The sequence below is a fragment of the Sycon ciliatum genome, chromosome 1 (assembly GCF_964019385.1).
Source record: "Sycon ciliatum chromosome 1, ocSycCili1.1, whole genome shotgun sequence".
NCBI classification, from domain to species: Eukaryota; Metazoa; Porifera; class Calcarea; order Leucosolenida; family Sycettidae; genus Sycon; species Sycon ciliatum.
Window position 1 is genome coordinate 53,210,980 of NC_088643.1, and position 20,004 is coordinate 53,230,983.

At 45.8% G+C, this 20,004-nt stretch overlaps 2 protein-coding genes across 2 annotated transcripts in view; both read right to left on the reverse strand.

The window, feature by feature from the left end:
- The window catches only part of LOC135831030 (calcium-regulated heat-stable protein 1-like), a 5,604-nt gene extending 2,419 nt beyond the window's left edge, over positions 1-3,185 (reverse strand). Inside the window, exons 1-2 of the mRNA XM_065343275.1 lie at positions 2,905-3,185; positions 602-724 (exon numbers count right to left, since the gene is read on the reverse strand). Coding sequence (XP_065199347.1) covers positions 602-724; positions 2,905-2,990 — 209 coding nt within the window. The 5' untranslated portion in view covers positions 2,991-3,185. The remainder of the gene's footprint in view (positions 1-601; positions 725-2,904) is intronic.
- A 1,731-nt stretch (positions 3,186-4,916) lies between these two features.
- Positions 4,917-20,004, reverse strand: part of LOC135831031 (uncharacterized) — a 31,502-nt gene continuing 16,414 nt past the window's right edge. The window contains exons 20-39 of the mRNA XM_065343276.1: positions 19,462-19,521; positions 18,947-19,036; positions 18,174-18,236; positions 17,738-17,789; positions 16,686-16,822; positions 16,212-16,391; positions 15,813-15,934; positions 15,199-15,333; positions 13,807-13,888; positions 13,519-13,611; positions 12,173-12,280; positions 11,710-11,772; positions 11,288-11,346; positions 10,576-10,676; positions 9,803-9,935; positions 8,781-8,849; positions 7,491-7,718; positions 7,022-7,168; positions 5,577-5,669; positions 4,917-5,014 (exon numbers count right to left, since the gene is read on the reverse strand). Of these exons, the coding sequence (XP_065199348.1) occupies positions 4,945-5,014; positions 5,577-5,669; positions 7,022-7,168; positions 7,491-7,718; positions 8,781-8,849; positions 9,803-9,935; positions 10,576-10,676; positions 11,288-11,346; positions 11,710-11,772; positions 12,173-12,280; positions 13,519-13,611; positions 13,807-13,888; positions 15,199-15,333; positions 15,813-15,934; positions 16,212-16,391; positions 16,686-16,822; positions 17,738-17,789; positions 18,174-18,236; positions 18,947-19,036; positions 19,462-19,521 (2,085 nt within the window). The 3' untranslated portion in view covers positions 4,917-4,944. The remainder of the gene's footprint in view (positions 5,015-5,576; positions 5,670-7,021; positions 7,169-7,490; positions 7,719-8,780; positions 8,850-9,802; positions 9,936-10,575; positions 10,677-11,287; positions 11,347-11,709; positions 11,773-12,172; positions 12,281-13,518; positions 13,612-13,806; positions 13,889-15,198; positions 15,334-15,812; positions 15,935-16,211; positions 16,392-16,685; positions 16,823-17,737; positions 17,790-18,173; positions 18,237-18,946; positions 19,037-19,461; positions 19,522-20,004) is intronic.

Sequence of the window (20,004 nt, forward strand, 5' to 3'; positions counted from 1 at the left end):
TCTACTGAGTACTAACCTAGGTGACCCATTTATTATTAATGATCACTACTGAGTCTCCTCGGGTAGTGGTATTTGTGGATTTGCATGGGCTGGCACAGCATTTTTAAGAGGTCTGTCCCATGCACGGACACTGAAAGGTGACACAGTGGTCGGCTAGGCTGGGCCTTGGCGTGGGGATTGTGCGCACAATAACTCAACACCACTGGGCATCATCCGGTGCTACTGACTTATACTGAAGGATACTGTAGTTTCACAAATTTTCGGTGCACTTTTATTTTCGGTACTTTCGGTACATCTGCTTCATACCTAAAATTTCAATACACCGAACAAACACTAACACATGTAATCCAATAGGAAACAGCTTCCCTGCACCGAAAATTTCTGTTCACCTAACCTGGCCTTTTGCCCTCATACCGAAAATATTGAGCACCGAAAATTTCTGAAATTAGAGTAGCCTATAGTGGAGTCAATTAGGCTAGACATCATCATATTACGACTAAGTCTTGTAAAATAATCACTGTCCACCGAGCCATACAATATCACACTGTCAACACCCATGCGACCCGTGGAATTGATCAGGGACAGGTAACAACACACTTACTCTGAGATATGGACAAAAAGTAGCGCATCCTCTCCGTCGGGCTTGATGAAGCCATGGCCCTTGTTGCGGTCAAATGATTGGCAAATGCCATGCACTGTTGCACCCTGCCTTGCTCGCTCAGAACTGCATAAAGAACAATCAAGAAATGGAAATCTCCAGTGAGCTTGTGAACTGTTTCCCTCATCCCGCATCATTTAGATTATGACCTCACCAGTTCTTTCTTACCATGGTTGGTTAATCACCCTCAGTCTCAATTCTTTATTGGCTGGGCTATGTTTACGTCATTAGGTTATCCTGTAAAGTCACAATTGATGAAATGATTACATAAATCCCAAAAAGTGAAAAAAAGAAGATAAACTAACTTTTGCTGTGAGACATGGAGTTGAGCACCGATCATGTTATAACTGATTCTCGCAAGTCCGGTAAGTTCCATGATGTTTATGATTATTTGTGCTTCAGTGTTTTGCGTTACGCCAATAGTGTACGTCGGCTTCATATCTTAGAAGATATCTTCATACCGGTACGCCTCACGTAGCCCAGATCTATGCAGTCCGAAAGTATACATCACCGCTCTCCGACACTCCATTCACCTAGCACCTCTACATGCACTGGCAATGTTAACCTTGGAACTCTCTACCTTTGCACCCTTACACCCTGCTGTACTGTGTACAGTCGTCCCTCTCTAATCCAGCACTTTATAAACCAGCACCCTCGATAAACCAGCACAATTTTCAGTAGCCACAATGTCCTCTTCATGCACATTACAGCAGTCAATCAGATTTGTTAATCCAGCACCCTCCCTAATCCAGCAGATTTTCCGTGGCACAGATGGTGCCGGATTATAGAGGGACCACTGTAATAGAGTTGTTCCCTTATTGCTGTGTTAGTACATTGAACGTCTTCCTTTCAAGTTCGTTCAGAAAGTGGTGGACATCATGCAACTGCATTTCTTTCATCTTTCAAGTTGAAGTTTCAACTGTATTCCTCTTGTATGCTTATTTCCAATTCATTGTGGTGATCCTTTCCTGAAGATTGCCGCGAGAAAACGTTCAAATCAGCTAAATGTTGCTCTGCGTCTGTGGATGACTGCGTTTACATTTTTTTAAATGGTTTTTTAAAGTTTGTCTCCTCGTCGCCCCCGTACCCCTTGTCAGTTTTGTGCAAGATTGTGCACGTCTGACCGTTCAAAATCCGGTTTAGTTGGTGGACTCGATCGCATACTTGTGCCCACATTTTCCATGTTACAATTTTTCCTTGGGTCACCATCTGGGTTCTTAAAAAATATATCTTCGGCGGATTAAAAAGACGCTTGAAAAGCAGCCGCAATGATTTCCTGTGTGGACAGTTTTCAGCTAGAGCGTTGTTCAGCAAGTGTTCACTGAAAGTCAAATGTATTTCTCAAGTATGTTGTTGTTTCTCAAGTATGTTGTTGTTTTTCAAGTAGTGTACGAATGCAGCATTATGTTAGAAAATAAGAAAATGCAATGTCTAGCCCCCCCCCCCCCCCCCTCTCTCTACACATGCACATACACACATGTACACACACATGCATGCACAGACTCTGACACACACACACACATGCACACACATACGTACACACACACGCACACACACACACACACACACACACACAATACACCGCACACACGCACATCTTAAATTTTCCAATCTTGCCAAAAAAGCAACATCATGCAAGGCAAGAAAGGTGACCGGAAAGAATCGTTATTGGTGAAATCACCAAACACACTTGCACGACATGATAGGCAAGGAAAGGCTGTAGCTCAGTGCTTCAAAAAAGCAAAGAATGCACAGTACTAGTCACATGTGTACAGATTCTCTTGGGTGATTTCACCAAACGTCTCCGCCTTACTGCCGGCAGTACTTGCATGGTTTGCCGAGTGTAGAGTTTACTATTAAATTTTGACTAGGGGAGTCCCTACAGGTATGGCTTTATTGCAGGGAACCCTAGTGTGGTGAAGCCAGATCTACGCACGAGAATGCATACCACAGTCCACAGCCGAGGAGAGGTGAGCAGCTTCGGGTAGTGCGAACGCCCGATTATATCCCCATTCCCCCCCCCCCCCCCGCATTGTTATCGGCTTCTCATTGTAAAGAAAATAACAATAGCGTATTATTAAAAATAGCAGTACAATGAATTTCATGGCTCGAGCTCGTTCATGTACCTGTAGAGCCTACGCCTCGTCACAAACCATAGACTATCCAACAGTCGCTATTTGAACGGTCTACTGTTTGTAAGAACAATGTTATATGCAGGTCATGGCGCCGCTAGCACTCAGACTTACGTTGATAGGGTCCTGGTTCGCCGAGTTGGCAAAGGACTTGGAGGTAAAAGTGAATCAGGATGTTTCGCCGGCGAGCTCGAAGCCATTGCTTGTTCTTGTGTGTTTATACACTGCGCAAGACCCTGCTACTAAAATTTCCACCGCCTTATCCCACGCCAAGTGCGCCCAAGAAATTTTTTCAACTAAAGTTACTTCAAGACAGCTGCAGAGCAAAACCACTTGTCTTTTTCTCTTGGCTGCGGAAGATGGGAATGAAAGATGATGCGAGTGACTGTGAAACTAATAGTATGTGGCACTGAGAGGCGCGAGTGGTTGCTGTGTCAAGTGTTTGGCTCTAAACACATTGCGAAACTGTAGCTATCCAGGCAGAACACAGCCGATTTGTGGCGTTTTATCGCCGCTGCTCACACGTGCTCACACATTTTGGAGTGTTGGAGTGCACCTGCACCCATGGCGTACAGACATTCATCACACATTCACACAGCCATGTTCCTGTAGATCTACCATGACGGCATGAGTCATGACTGACACTACGAAGATCTACGCCTGGCCCTAGGCCTGTCGTGCCGTCGTGCATAGTCAGTGCTGTCAGGGGCACTGTTTCCGAACACAGACTGTCCTGACTCCTGAAAAGACCTGATTACTGTATTTGGCAGCAGTAGACCTACCAGCCGCCTTCGCAGACAGAATGGCGATTGGCGACGGTCCAAGACGCCAAGCAGTCACCAGTGGCTGCGTTCGATTATGCACTTGAATCGATTCATGAATGGCACGAATCGATTGGCGTGCGTAATCGAACGCACTCACTACTCAGTGACTCACCAGCCAGGTCACTTGATCTTGATCTACGGAATCTATCTACATAATAATTATTATTATCATCACTCAACAGTAAGTATCATACTACATGGCATGTGTAGTGTCGTACTACATGTACTACGTGAATCGAGTCATTCACATACGATGATGACGTCAGTAGTTACAGGTGAAGAAAGGCCAAGACAATGCAGTCGTGTTGCAACCTACTGCCTGGGAATGAGCTCATTCCACTAGTGTATGATAAACCGAAGCTGAAACAGTTACATGTACAAGACTGTTATCCATGTACATGTAAATCATGCTGACGTGTCAATATTGACAACATCGCTCCATGTCAAACATGTCAAGAGCTGGGTCCTGGGATTTGACTGTCGAGATTAGACTGTCGAGGCGCAGTAGATTACACTACCTTAACTACTTGAGCACTGCTGACCACCCCCGGGCTGAATCTTGCGCCGCAAGCTAAGGCAAGATGAACGGCCCACAGATGATGGCACCGTCCTGTCACCCCACTACGACGGGAGTAAGAACATTGCAACGGGCCACGAGCTTGCACACTGAGCACCAACGTTTTTAAAGCAGCTCTAGGAAGTGAAGCAGCGATATCACGTCCACTATTATCAATTGGCCAATGCTAGTTGGGCCTAAACAGTTTGGAACTTTGATCAGTAGACAGTACTTCACTGGCCGTTAAAAATTATGTCGCCACAATAAAAATGAGAGGAGAAGTTTGGAGGCTTCCTGCAGTTTCATAGTAGACACAATTGGGTGAACTCGTCCATTCCACAATACTCTGCAAATTTGCGTTTCGTTCATTTCGGCCAATGGCCTTCTTCAGGTAGTCATTGACTACCTGAAGAAGGCCATTGGCCGAAACGTTGTATATAATGGAATGGTTCGGAAATTTGCAGAGTATTGTGGAATGGGTGAGTTCACCCAATTGTGTCTACTATAAAAATGAGGCCGCCAATAATTATTAGAATATGATAAAATATTCATAAGGTTGAGGGGGAAGTAGAATAGATGTGACTAGGATATCTCTAGAGATATAACACGTTTTGAACAACAGGGACGTGATATACAATCGATGCAAAAAGGAGATTGCCGGGGGCATTGAGGCGATAAGAGCTTCCGGTCGCTAGCCAACAACCCCCGGCGTTCAACAATCCAGTTCTCATGATACTAGTGACATGTATTGTTTGCACTCAGCTTTATGACAGTCTAGTTGGCAATGAAAGTACGTATCTGCCTGGGCACGAGGTTAACCGTGTTGGCTTGCTCGGCATCCCACCTACACACAAAGTTCAATAGCAACAGAAACATGATCACTTTTCTGGCGTGCACCTTATGATTATTTGAAGCATAGGCTACACCATAAAATATGCAGGCGCCCAGTTAGCCAACCCCAGTTCATGTCGGAGTGACACATTGATAAGCGTCCTTAAGGGGTTGTCTAAAACAGCATTCATGCTTGCCACACTAATTGAGGCAGGTTAGGACGGCTTCCAGCATGGCCCGATCCCGGCCAGTTCAAAATGTGGCATGGAAAACTGCCCCAGGGTAGGACATAATCACAGCTTTTCCGTGCATGTCACAGTATGTGTGTATACTTCGAAGTATGTGTGTGTGTGTGTGTGTGTGTGTGTGTGCGTGCGTGTGTGTGTGTGTGTGTGTGTGTGTGTGTGTGTGTGTGTGTGTGTGTGGTGTGTGTGTGTGGGGGGGGGGGGGGGGGTGGAGGAATGGATCAGTAACAGACAGAATTATAGTAGCACTAGAAGCAAGTATGTGGGCATCCTCGGCTTCTGAAAACTGAAATACATGATGCATCATGAATTCGTGACGGGTGGTCTTACTTCTGCGATGATGATGATGATGATGATGATGATGATGATGATGTTGGCCAGTCACCTGATTCTGCTTTCCATGGCAGACGATTGACAGCTGATCTGCAGATGTCAAGGAAGAACACGGTTACCAACCCAGTCAAACATCACTATGAAGCGGTGCAAGGGATTGTTTAGTACTGAGCGTGTGTGTGTGGGGGGGGTCTATCAGCCTTGGTGCAGTGGTATGTTGCTGGTGTTAGGGTAGAAATGCAGACTTAACATTTAAAATGTTAAGTCCCGGTTTCGCTCAGTCAGCAGAGCACGAGGGTACAGTAATGGATAATGGTTATCATACAGAATTGCACACTTATTCAGAGAGAGAGAGAGAAATAGTTCTCAGGTAATACACTGTAGTCTAGCATGAAACTAATCCGTAGGAAACTAGAAAGGCAGCAGCTTTTATAGCGAAGGTAGAGAACTAAGGTTGGTAAGACAAGGATTACGAAATCATCCTTCTACAAGTTCTAGAATAGTGGAGAAGGTAAACTTAGATCATCATTGCTATACATGTAGATGAAATGAGCATTGCGTAACATTAGCATAATGACTAAGCGAGGTATTCTAGAAGGTGCGATATCTATATTATGCAATGTAGTCAGCAACATTACTCATCAGGCATATTACTGTAAGGTATGGAACAGTCCGGAATCAACGACGTGATTGACTAACTAAAAGGAAGTGGTAGAAGTACTAGTTCTAGAAGTGCTGACAACAAGGTTACAAGCATGGGAGATCTACTTATAGCTTATGACGAGGCTTACGTTTACGTGCATGTACTACAGTACTAGTAGTCGCAATCAAGTCATGTACATGTCATAGTGTATGCATTTCTACCCTAACACTGGTACTGGCTACCGACTAGAATGATGGTCTTCATTCACAATGTATGAAGGCTTACGGCATTGACACCTAGTGCATAATGCATTAGGGTGGGGGGGGGGGGGGGGTGCAGTGTACAGAAATACAGTGGACGGTAGGCTGTTGTGTTGTACCTTTAAAAAGTTTCACACACTGGGTGATCAGTAGCGGACAGCATACTAACTTAGCAGACTATTCAATAGCTCTGAGCAGGCCTATAACTGATACCATTAGCTATTGTGTCACGTCATACAGCACACTGTACATACACTATACAGCACACTGTACATACACTGTACATGCAGCAAAACCTGTCAGTGCGACCTATCTGATGATGCGACCTATCTGATGATGCGACCTATCTGATGATGCGACCACCTGTCCCAGAGGACCACTACAACCAGGACCGATGGCCGACGTTATTTCCAGTAAAATGCCCCTGGATAAGAAGACCACGTGTACACAGCGACCACATGTTGAAGGTCCCTTGCACGATAGTTTGCCTTAGACAGGTTCCCTTTTGCACTGTACGTGTAGTCCAGTAGGGTTCTCACCGATCTCTGTTTGCAGACAGCGTAGATTCACTGGCCATGGTTGGCTGAAAGCCCTCTGCAAAGTAGTCATCACTGTTGAGGGTGACAGGCACGGCCAGTGGAGAGCCTTCATCCTTCTCAAACACATGCTGAAGACGAATTACGTACCTGCAGTGGTAAATTGAAAACCGACAAGGTGAAACTTAGAGAGAATTCGTCTCTCTTCACGAGTGAAGTGCGAAGTGAAGTGAGGATGGTCTTGGACACAAACTTAAATACTGGTATTGCACATCTGTCATAGGACCAGATAGGAGAGCCATAGTGGTTCCAACTTCCATCTCCAGTAAACACCAGGATCAACGGATCACACCATCACATGATGGTGGCCACACCGATTTTCCTGTCCACGGCATGTCGTGTGCAGTCTCTGTGCAAACCCGTGTCTACACAAAGCACAGAACAGCACTCCAGCAACTATGTGCATACTTACTGAGCTATCTTTCCCGTCTCGCTGTCGTTCCTCGCCTTCAGCGCCAACAGGTGGACATTGTCCGGCAATGGCTTGCTCATGGCCGAGAATGACGTAGTGTAGGACTGAGCCCAAGCGCCCGCTGCCGCCTTGCCATACATCACAAATGGTGGGTTTTGCAGCTCGTACTGGAGCTTGCGTCTGAGGTTGTATCCGGCTTCAGCACTATCTGCTGGGACAATCCATAGCCTAATGCAACACAAAATACCGGATAATAAAATGTTAGAGAGAGAGAGAGAGAGAGAGAGGAGATAGACAGACAGACAGATAGACAGACCGACAGATAGAGAGATGGACATTTAGAGTGGATGGAAGAGTTCAAGAGGCATTGTTCCGTGAATGTGCTGTTCTGGACCTCAACATGAAAACTGTGTGGGAAAATCTGTCATGCTATATGACACCTTGTTCTATTTGAGCATACCACTGAGCAAAGTCATCAAGGTTACTGTTTATCATTGCTAGTGTTATACATCTTTTTTGAATCAAAAAGTTACTTATGTTGAGTACCTCTAGGGTCCATACTCCCAGACACAACGGAAAACGGGCACGGGTAGGTGGGACGACATTTATTATGGGAGACGAAGAGAAAGACGAACTACAATGACTAATATTGGAAGAGAGAGAGAGAGAGAGATCGAGTCAGGGCGAATGCAAGATAAAGGGCCTGGATAGCTATGGCAAATATGGGCGGGCAAGTAGCTACCCAGGCCAACGGAACAAAAGGTGACAAAAGGAGACAAAAGATGAGTACGAGGGTGCATGCAGGCCAGCTTGGGTAAGGTTGTAGAACGTACGGGAGAAGGTACTTAACACGTATTTCCAACCTGACATATACTCGGTGCAGTACTACATCTGGAAACATACAATCGTGGTTGCCCAGTGAAATCCAATCACTCACTTGACACCTCCTCTGCAAGTTTTATACTGCATGGGAGTGCCAACTAAGATGGGTCGCATGGTTGCAGGGTGTCTTGGGCAGTTTGACTTGGGGTGAAGAGAGTACGCCCCTGGTCGAATTGCCACTGACCACCCATGTACATGAAAAGACAGCGCTGGTCAGTGACAATATGCGCTCGTGAATAGAATGGCTGCAGATGCTGCAGAGCCACCACTAAGGACGTAAGTGGGCGCTTTAATGCGGTGATCCTTTATTCACGGAGTGGGTTGCTGATCAGCCTTGCATCACTTTAGAGCAGGACGGGTGCTCCACAACAATGTATGCACATTGCATTGCACTCCCATCATATTTACCTTGGTCTGATGTGGTCAGTTTCATTTAGGACTTCACCAACTCCAAAGTGATCGTCCTGCAGGCATCTCCTGCAAGATAAGCATGACACACACACACACACACACACACACACACACACACACACACACACACACACACACACACACACACACACACACACACACACACACACACACACACACACACACCATAGCATAAATTCCCCGGGCAACAAGGAAGAGGACCAACTGACATAAAAGAGCACCTAGATGAAGTATATTGGATTCAGGTAGATTTATGTTCACTTTACCCTACTGAAGCACATGTACGTCTACACAAGATAGTGTGCGGTCTGTAGTGAATGACGTTACTATGAAGTAGCTACAACTAAAATACAGGTTCATGTGGAGCTGAACAATTTCGTATGCCCAGCATCCTTGGATATGACTTAGGCACGGATTGTGCATGCAGCAGGGCAGCATGGTCGAGGAGAAGAACACTCTTTTAAACGATGGTAATATTGTGGTTCGGTATTCTGGTCATGTCAGTGCAGGTCCTTGTTGGTGGCTGTGATAAATAGAGCATGCCCGAGCAGTGGAGTGGTTCAACTGTCTGCAGAGTGCTCAATGCCCACTAGCAGAGCACCCTTAGATAGAAGGCAAAACTGGATAGAGATAGTTGTTACTCAGAGTCAGAGTTTTATAGCACTGCACCAGTTACCATCAAACCTTTATCTATGTATACCATGTCCGGTATTCTATGTGGAGCACATCATGAACTGTTGCCTGATTCCAGTATGGCCTGTACAATATCCACTCTGACAATTGTTGGGACTCTTTTTCTTCATTTTGGAGAGATGCGCATGGCCAGCAGTGCATGAACGCCAGCGTCGACCGGCAAAAGATCGCGTACAGCAAACACGCACACACACACACACACACACACACACACACACACACACACACACACACACACACACACATACACACACACGCACACACACACACACACACACACACACACACACCCGTCCAAGGCCTACCTGTGAAGCATGACCTCCATCATTCCGTCACCAAGACTGGCACTGCCGTGAGAGCGTTCGGACAGGAACGACATGCTGACGGCATCCGCAGTGTCGTTCATGAATGAACCCATCACCATCGGATAGTAGTTACCTATGGTACAGGGCAATCGAAGCAGCACAGAACCAGGTGGTTAATTCTTACATTGATCATGGTGGACACTCTTCACCCAAGTACCCAAGAAATCACCACGCGACCAATGTAGTTAGTTGCTCATGCTAGGAAAACTCACATTCACACTGCGGGTTGATCACATTATAGAATGCTATCGGCAAGGACTGGGGGGGGGGGGGGGGGGGGGAAGGTCATAAATGGACTCCACCATTTTTCAAAGTGTTTTACATTGTACTTTTGAAGTACATTATCTCTATAGGAAGGTGACACAAGCTCAACATCATTTCCATCTAGTAAAAACGAAAAGTTCCTGGGTCTAAGGCAAGCTTTGGATGATGAACATTCCAAAGCTCACGCACGTGTGTCATAATACATGCATATTTTTGAAATAATCAGATGGGAGTGGTGCTAAGGCTGTGCACTTGAAACTGGCGCTGCTCTGGGTGGTACGCCCGTTTCCCTTCAGCACATACCCATACACATTTACATTGCCACATTCCCATACATACGTACATTGCCACGTTCCCATACATACGTACATTGCCACATTCCCATACATACATACATTGCCACGTTCCCATACATACGTACATTGCCACATTCCCAATCACTTCCTTACCTGCTACTGCTTCATCCTTAGTGGGATCGTACTGTCGTGGAATCAGCTCCAACCCAGTATCATCTGAATACCATGTGGGATTCGACAGGCTTGTTTGGAATCTGAGCAGTCAAGAAAAGAGACCACACGACAACAGCCCACCATCTTGTAGTCCAGGATCCGTAATCAAGTACATGTACATGTACTCAAACACCTGTGGGCGTATGGGGGGGGGGGGGGGGGGGTGCTATCTCCTGTGTCAGAGGCAATCGCATTAGTGCGGATGTACACTAGGTAGTGGGGAGCTACACAAATGCAGACAGCATCTGCCTGTTCGTGGCAGGAGGGAGTGTGGTATTCTCCCAATAAGGAATGCCTCGATGTGATCCCCTATCCATTGTGTATTAGTACCTCTCTCGATGTGATCCCCTATCCATTGTGTATTATGCCATATCTACAGTAGCTCTCATTTCAAGGCTAGTGACTGTGTTCACTCGTTGTGCGCAAACTTTGGAGGATACGACTGGCATTGACATTGTTTCTCTAGATCGAATGTTTTAAACTGTTTTCATTCAAAGCACACACCTGATAGGATTAGAACTACGATCCACGCCAGCTGGCGTTGAGAAGCATCCACCACACAACAACTGGTGCGGTTATAACTATTACTTGTGATGTACAATACCGGCATTTCTGGATGCTAGTAAACGGCTTATGTACATCTGGTACGCACCTGGTGACCAGCTCTTTACCCAAATCCAGTGGTCCAATGTCGTAAGTTTGATCCAAAAACTGTACACAACAAAGGATAGATATCAAGGATCAGAAACACATAGCGACTAAAACACTTGGAGTGGACCCACGGGTTACGTTCTCCAGGCCGGGAAAAGGCTCTGAGCAGTCTTCAAGTCATTGCCTTCGAGTCCATGGAGATGTCACAGGCAAAGAATGTCCCAAAGACAATGATTGTATTGCCACATACAGGCAATGGCTCTACGACAGGAGTTCATTTGACCATGGTAACTGAAGCAGAAGCACTTACATCTAGAAGATTCAAGATTGTATTACACGTGCATGAGGCAATGTAATACTTAAAGTATTAGTATTATAGCCGGACAATTCACTATCTACTACTTTGAAGTATCTGAACCTAACCTGGAAGGTTGGAGATGAGCCTTGATACAGGCGAGATGTGATAGCATAATGGTTCTTGAATACCTGTGAGGGGACAACGCAGTATCGCACATGTAAAAAAAGAATGCCTCGTATAAAGGCATATTGTGCCAAGCTTTTTTGGCTCAACAAAGGCACACAAGAGGCTAGTGACCCATGAAGACTTGGTTGAACAGAATTGTTTTCCATATTTTTATTTCGTCAAATTATATGTGCTGTCGTGGACATGGAAATCCGGTCGGAGGTCAAGCAGACCCAGGGCACTGGCCATGCAGCCGTGAGCACGCACACGATCAACACGTGCACTGCATGCAACGTTCTGTATGCACTGAGGGCGCCGGCCCCGGTCATTCGACCGGGTTTCCATGTCCAGAACAGTAAAGTCATCTCGTATAAGCCTGATATTGGAGCTAATCTGAAGCCGTCCACTTGTCCCTGACATTACCTGTCTGACTTCCTGAACCACTGGACCTGTTGTGACTTTTGTTACGATACTCTCATCATCCATGACCGGTGCTTCAATGGTATTTCGACGGAAGATCAACCAGTTCACCTACAGCAAGAACATAATGGTATCATGCACAGGAGCAACATTTATCGTAGGTCAAAAATGATTTCCGCTTACACATCATACATACCTTCGCAGTATACATGTACATCCATGGGCATAGCATTCAGTCACACAATGTATGGCTTATCCATCAGGCACACAATAATCAGTTGTTTGGCATATTTGCGACACAATTCACGGCACTTCACATGGGACAACGGCAGCGCCCATCAAGTGTTTTTCACTTGGGAAATTCTTATCAGGCCACACTGAAGAAGGTCTGTGGTTCGACTCACCCGACCGACCGTACATTTTTCAGCCCGACCGTAACTTTTTTTCGGCGGGCTGTCGTGTGACTGACGTAGATCTACGTGGACTGAACACGTCCACGTCTACGTGCTGTGCAGCGTGAGTCTGCGGACGCAGGCGGCTCCTTTTGGACTTGACTTGTAGTTGTACTGCAGTGCAGTGCAGTGAGTGGTACGACTGCTACCTTGTGCTGGTAGTAGAGTCTACTCGATACGACCACCGGCAGACTGGCGAGACTTATTTTGAAGTGACCGTCCGGTTGAGAGTGATTGCCTCGTTCCAGATTAAGGACGGCCTTCTGTTTTGGGATGAAGGACAGACGAGATTGCACTTTCCTCGTGTATTGGGAACGATATTTCACCTGTACCGGTAAGTTGCTGCTCCATGTGTGCAAGCACAGGAAGCGTCGATGGAAAAAGCCCATGTATTCGTGCACGCCGACACCAAACTACTTCGAAGTAGCAATACATGTACCGGTACATTGTACAATTTGTACTTCGAAGTAGTTCCCGAACTTACTTTCAACTAGCATCGTTCTTCATTTGCTTGATGATTTGGACAGTCAGAGTCACCGCTTGAAGTTATTCTCTTCTCGTTCCAGAGCTACACAATGTTTCAAAGTATTAGCCAGTGATCCCTTTATACAACATGTATGGCATAACACTGCGTAATAATGCCGATGTACTGGGTGTCTAAAGGCAGTACAGTGTATTCACATGTACTAAAAAATATATTAAAAAAAAAAAATCCGCCCGCCCGCCCGTAAAAAAAATGTCCATGTTAGTCGAACCACACACCTTCTTTAGTTTGGCCTCAAGTATTTTTTTTTATAGTCTGTAGCACACATTGCAGATAATGAGTCGTAAAACAATATGGCGACGAAAAGTGCCTGGCTTCATGCAATATCATGGATCTAACGTCCATAATCGTACCGTCAGGTCATCTGTCCAGGGCTTCCCGTCCAAGGAGTGAACGTTCATGCCAAAACCATCCACACTAGAGTTGTATGATGTCACAGCATACACCTGAGCAGCACAACAGCAAGAACAACAGAAATCAACCAGGTGAATTCAAAAGTGACAACAAAGAGGAAGGTACCGCAAGCAACAAGCAGACACTCAATCTGATTTGGAAAGTGTGATAGTAAGAGGGGAAGGGGGTGCACAATAAAATTCACAGGCTGTACTGTGAAGTGATGTGCTCTTCACATGGAAACATACCTGTCCGCTTTTGCTCACCGCCGTCGCCAGAACAATACCCCGGTACACAGGATACATTGAGCTGAAGGAGACGTTGGTTTGCCTGCATGGATTGCAATCACACAATGATAGGACTATATCACGTGCATCAAGGATGCAAGATACTAGGAAATAGCAAATTTCGCCATGATTTGGATAAAGCTATGAACATGATCAACTGCGTACCCCGGACTCTTTCATTCACACTGTGACACACTGTGACACATCAAAGCAAGGTACTAGTAGACCCAGGTGCTCGAAGTCCGTACATGGTATCCTAAGTTCGTACGCCCATAATTTCATGTTCTGTTATTGTATTCGACTCAAATATTTTATGGAGGGGACAGTGTGGTATGTTCTCCTCGCGTACCAGTTTTCAGGGATCTACGATAAGCAGAAGTCCCATACCACGGGAGTGGGTTTTCGAGTGTCCATACGAAATACAAATTGGGTTACATTTCATGCAAAAATCAACTTTGCCAAGACCGATTTCGAACGGACACAGCGTCAAACAGACCTTCACTCAATCATCAAGAGCCAGCTTAGAGCTGACAATGGCCAGAGGAGAAGAATTTACAGAGAACCACCAATCCTTGCAGAAAGGTTGACACTCCTGGCATCTCCACCACTGTTTTCCCGCGGTTTTCACAGCGCAGCTGCTTCTTCTCTGAGCCGACTAAAAACAGCTTGCATTTCGGCAACAAACTACGCTTTTGCAAGAAATACTGGTGGAGGCACATGCCAAACATATCCGTTCGGTGCTTTCGTCGTAACCGAGGGATTGCAAGTTAGCAATTAGCAGAAATATGTGTGTATTTCGAGTCACCTCTGATCAGTACGGACTTAGAGTACCCTCTGCGACACCAAAATTTGATATGAAAAATAAGCGAACTCCAGAGAAACAGATCGGATCGAAAGATGGCCTGGTTCAATCGAGCCTGGCCTCAGAACAAACTTGGACAAGATACCTTCCATCCACGAGCAGGATTGTGGCAAGTGATCATTGCTAGTGTGAGTTTCAGCTCGGCAAACACACACTGTAAAAGTGTACGGACTTCGAGCACCTGGGTCTACTAGTAGTAGGTCTAATGCTTTTAAGGGCCAAACACGTTTCCTTGTGAGATTAATCAGCTGGACACCATCACTATGATTTGTTGCCTTATACTTTGCCTACCCATAGCTAGTGAAACTATCAAAGCTTCTTCAAGGTATAGGTCTACCCTCGTTAGTAGACAACCCAGGAGGGTTCAACAATCTTGTCTTACAACGAGTGTTCTCTACTATCCGTACTTGCATGTACGACTGTTAAATTCGTTCCAGGTTTTGTCTTGTAACCGATGTCCTGCTAACGAGGGTAGACCTGTATACACTTACTTTGGGCCCTTGAAAGAGCCAGATACGCCGAATGAGCCAAACCTCACGTCGTCATGAGTAGCCTTTGCAGAACTGTCAAACGCAAGATAGTTGAGGAATACCGACTTTCCCCAACCGCCGCCAGCACCATCAGCTCTGCATACAAAAAGGAACAAAAAAGTCAACACACTGGATATTACGTGCTGACAGGAGAATAGTACACAAAAGAAATAACTTCCGAGATACTCCATCCAGCTACCAGGCTATTCCATGTGTTCTATGAACTGACATGATATGCATGGGCTGTGCATGTATGCCTGGTGTGTATGCACTGCCGGCTCGTGCACCCTTATGCTGAGTTGTCAGTTACCGGTAGCCGTCTTTCTAAAGAAATATGCCTTGAAATGGCGAACGCAACATGGTTTCAGAAGACGTTTACCTATTAATAGCTGGTGTAACACATGGATCATTACAACACAAGCGACAGTGGCGATCATTGTATTGTTGAATCAGAGCACTCCCAGTGGGTTTGTGCCCACCCTGGCCAAACAGCTACATTGCACACATAAGAGGAATGAATGCGGAACACCTGTAAACACGCAGAGTGTGTTTTCCTTCATTTGCATTGAACTGACCTGCATACATTGACTGTGGCAGATGTTGTAGATGTCACCAGCACTGAGGACGCGTAGAAACTCACTCCTATCTGTGGGTCTTCAATGGTCGTGATTACCTGAGGTGCTGCTGTGAAGGCTTTCTGGACACCAGAAGAGCAGAGAATACTGCCATTTGTCCAGTAGAATTGTTAGCAAGTAGCGATTAGGGTTGGAGAGAATTTGAAAGCAACCGTATGATGCTACATTAACCCCTAACATATTGCAAGTGACTGTCTGCCCTTTCAGACCTCAAGTTACGGAAAAAAAGGAATACAATCTTTCTCCCCAGTACCCCCCCCCCCCCTCCCCTCCCCTGCACACATTTATGCATATATCGAGAAGAATGACTGCGTGTAACAAAATCCAATAGTCACTCACATCAAATGTAATCTCGGCCTGGGCGCATTTGGAAGTGCTCGCCTTAACTTCTGATGTTCCGAACTGATAGCCGCTGAGGCCATTGAGCGGGGGCTGGGTATCATCCAGGATGGCATAGTTCACCCATGGGTTTTGACTCCATCCTTGTGCACCATCAGCCCGGAACATGTGGAAGCTTGTCTGGAGGTGTGGCAGTGGGACAGTGAAGCAAGCAGAACAATACGCACAACAGCAGTCAAGAAAATGATATGAATGAATTCTGTGGTAGCACCAGCATAATACTTCGAAATAATTATTATGTTTGTGCCACAACAGAATTCATTATTGAGCAATATTGGCTGGATGGGATGATTCAAGCCTCAAGTCTCCCATAGCGCATGCCGCTATCTAAATCTAGAACCCATCATGCGTTGTAACGTGTAAAAATTAATGTTTTCAAGAGACACACAAGTCTGCTGCATATTCCTCCTTTACCTGGAAAACATCCGAGTGCTGGATCGAAACAGCAAACGTGTCTGAAAACGTCTGGCCTGGTTGGCAGGTCGGAGTGGCCAGTAGGAGAGGGAAATCATGACTTCCATACTTGTTCTGCTTCACGGGGAAGTGCCATCCTGGAGTGAACGGAAAAGGACAGCAACACACACACACACACACGCACGCACGCACGCACGCACGCACACAGACACACGCACGCACGCACGCACGCACACACACACACACACGCACACACACACACACACACACACACACACACACACACACACACTACTAGTATACCATGCAATACTCCATTTGCACGATACACCCCTTGTACGCTTACATATTACATGAATGAACATGCAACCATCATCGCACGCTACTTTTCGTAGTTGGAGCACTCTGGCGCTAGAGCGACGAGCTACTTTAATGTCTGTGGTGCCAACTTTGTGCCATGGCCGGTAATTTGGGTTACGCAGCTTGCAACTGTACTGATGAGGCCTAGATGGCCAAAACAGCCAGCTGTCTGCATCATTGGGTACAACCATCTATCGTTCTCTGGGATAATAACTGTACAGTCCCCTACCTGTGCCTATATATTTGGCATGGTGCATCCATATGTAATTTGACCCCGCTTCCTATTTCATACCTTCGCGTACGCACATGCACCTCGCATGCACCAGCAGTAACTATTGCGTGCCTGTGCTGTTTACATGCCTACTCTGTTCCCTGTGTTCTCCACTTCTCCTTCTGTCTTCATCAAGTATAGTTTGTAATTCCTACCGGAGTGTGATGGTTGTGTTGGACTGAGAGAGTGTGCATGGGCATTTATCCTTAGTGCTGTTGCAATAACGCAACAATAACCAATCATTTTATGAGACGTGAATCTCCTACAAGGTCAATGGCGGACCAACAAAAAATGTCAATAACGAACATAGAATTGCACTGCACCCTGACTTGCTTGCCATGAAATCTAGCTTGTCGGAATCTTCTGCTATCAGAACTTGTGTGCTAAGGAAACCTTGAAGAGTCATTGAAAGTACACTCACCTGTGCTATGCTCTGCACCGTTCTTTTGCTGTCCCACAGATACGTAGTTGTCCTGGAGGATGTCAACAAATACAAAATCAAACAGGTGATAACTGAAATGTGAGCACAGTGGACATGCAAGAACAAGGGTTTTGACTTGCACAGACATTATTTTACCGTGAGTTGACAAAAATTATTTTTCCTCACCCCGAAATTCAACGCCGGATAGTTACTGAAGCATGGCAAATCTGTTCAATTGCCAATGCCCCCCCCCCCCCCCCCGATTTCATTGTAAAAGGCATCCATAACACACCCAGCCCCCACTCAGAATAATGTAGTACTCGTGTACATACTTGACACAAGTAGCAGGTGGTGTTAGTGAACATAACCGTGTAACTTGTAGTTCCTTGGTACGGTTTTTCTTTGCTATACCGCATACACAGCACACACTACTTACTTGCATAGGTCTGAAGACGTAGGCACCACTGGCTGGCTCGTTATTTCCCGCTGCACTGGCATACTGCAGCACATTATGTGACATAACACATCCATTCACAACTTGATCAATAAAGTGCACAGTGTACTGCCTGAGCTGTCATTACGCAGAATTATGATGTCACTGAACTTGTAGGCATGCAATGATATCATTGAAATCATATCATGGACATTTTAGACTATTGCTGGTCGTAAGCGAAGTTCCTTGGTCCAAGTCCTGGTGGCGATGTTGTTGTAACTCGCTTTTCTCTACCTGCTCCCAGTCCCGTGCCATCTCGACACTTATACAAAGGGACGACGATAACTACATTTTAATAGAAGACTGTTTATTGTCAACTTGTTTTTCAAACCTTCTTCCCTTTTCATCCCTTCAAACAGATGGTACTATATCTGACATCAAAGGCATAACACAGATGAAGAGTTTCGATGGGAACTGCTGTAAGTGCCACATTTGAGAAGTTGAGATTTTGAGATCAGTGCAATCAAGGTCGAAGGGCACCTTCAGGCAAACTTTCATATTCAAAATCTGACTAGAGCCATTTCAAAACGGTTGGCCAGATATGGATTCGGATACAACCCCCACATTTAATATATCCCTTTTCGGCCATTATCCGAGAAGTGATGAAATGGATATAATGCGTTTTTCATCTAAGCTCTTCAAATGCATCTACCAATAATATAACACTGCCATCCGTTATGCCGGCTGTAAGTAGACTTGACACATCAACCACTTACCTGCACAAGGTTGTTGTCAACTGTGATGGTTTTGCCTCCATCCTTCAGTGCAACACTGCCGAGGCGGTGGGTTGCTCCAGAGAATGTTGCCTTAACAAGATGATTACAATGTGAGAGGAGAGTGCAATGATACCATGGGGTGAGTTGTGGGGAAATGAGACACGAGGGCTGTAATGTCGATGAAGATTTGTCATAGCATGCAATCAGGATAGCCTGGACACAGTACCTCAGTCTATCCTCACCAGTACTAGGGCGATCATGATCCGTGTAAACCCAGTGCAATGTACATGTACTGTTGCGGACATTGAACTCCGTTGAGAAGTCAAGCGGCCACGGGGCGCTGGTCGTGCAGCCGTGTGTACTGCTGGTCCGTTTTCATGGTGCTACAGTGCCTGTACTCATTACGCAAGTTAGGGCGCCGGGCCTGGTCATTCTACTGGATTTTTACGATCCACAACAGTACCAGCATTGCACAGGATGCACAGGCTGCTCAATGCTAGCTACAGAACAGGTACCTTTATCTGTGCATTCTCAATTGCAATGTCCTCATTGGCCATTTCGACAAACTCCGAGACCTGTTTGGCAAAGGAGAAAAAGCGAACCAAGGACAAAATCACAAATCAGAATGAAAACCGTCACATCATATCGTCATATCAATTTAGCATGCACTGATATGGTGTCAAGTGACAGTGACTGAGTTTGGTGTGAATGTAGGATGGCCGAGAAGCTGAAGGTGGTGTTTGGCAGGGGCGTCGGAAGGTAATTAAGCGTGGTACGGTCAGCCATCTGAAGAACAATTTACTCGTGGGGGAGGGGTGGCTGAGCTGAAAATTTTGGAAAATTAGAGCCCAAATCAGTGCATTTTATTGATTCACGGGGTACTTGGGTCGAATAGTGGTACGGTCAATACCGTAGTGACCGTACCGTGTGCGACGCCCCTGTGTTTGGTGATGGTGGAACGTCATTGGAAAGCTGGCTAGCTTTTCAGTGTGCATATACCAATGCAAGGGAGCTGAATGAATTGCTGAAGGACACAAATGCGGAAGCTAAGCTGTGGT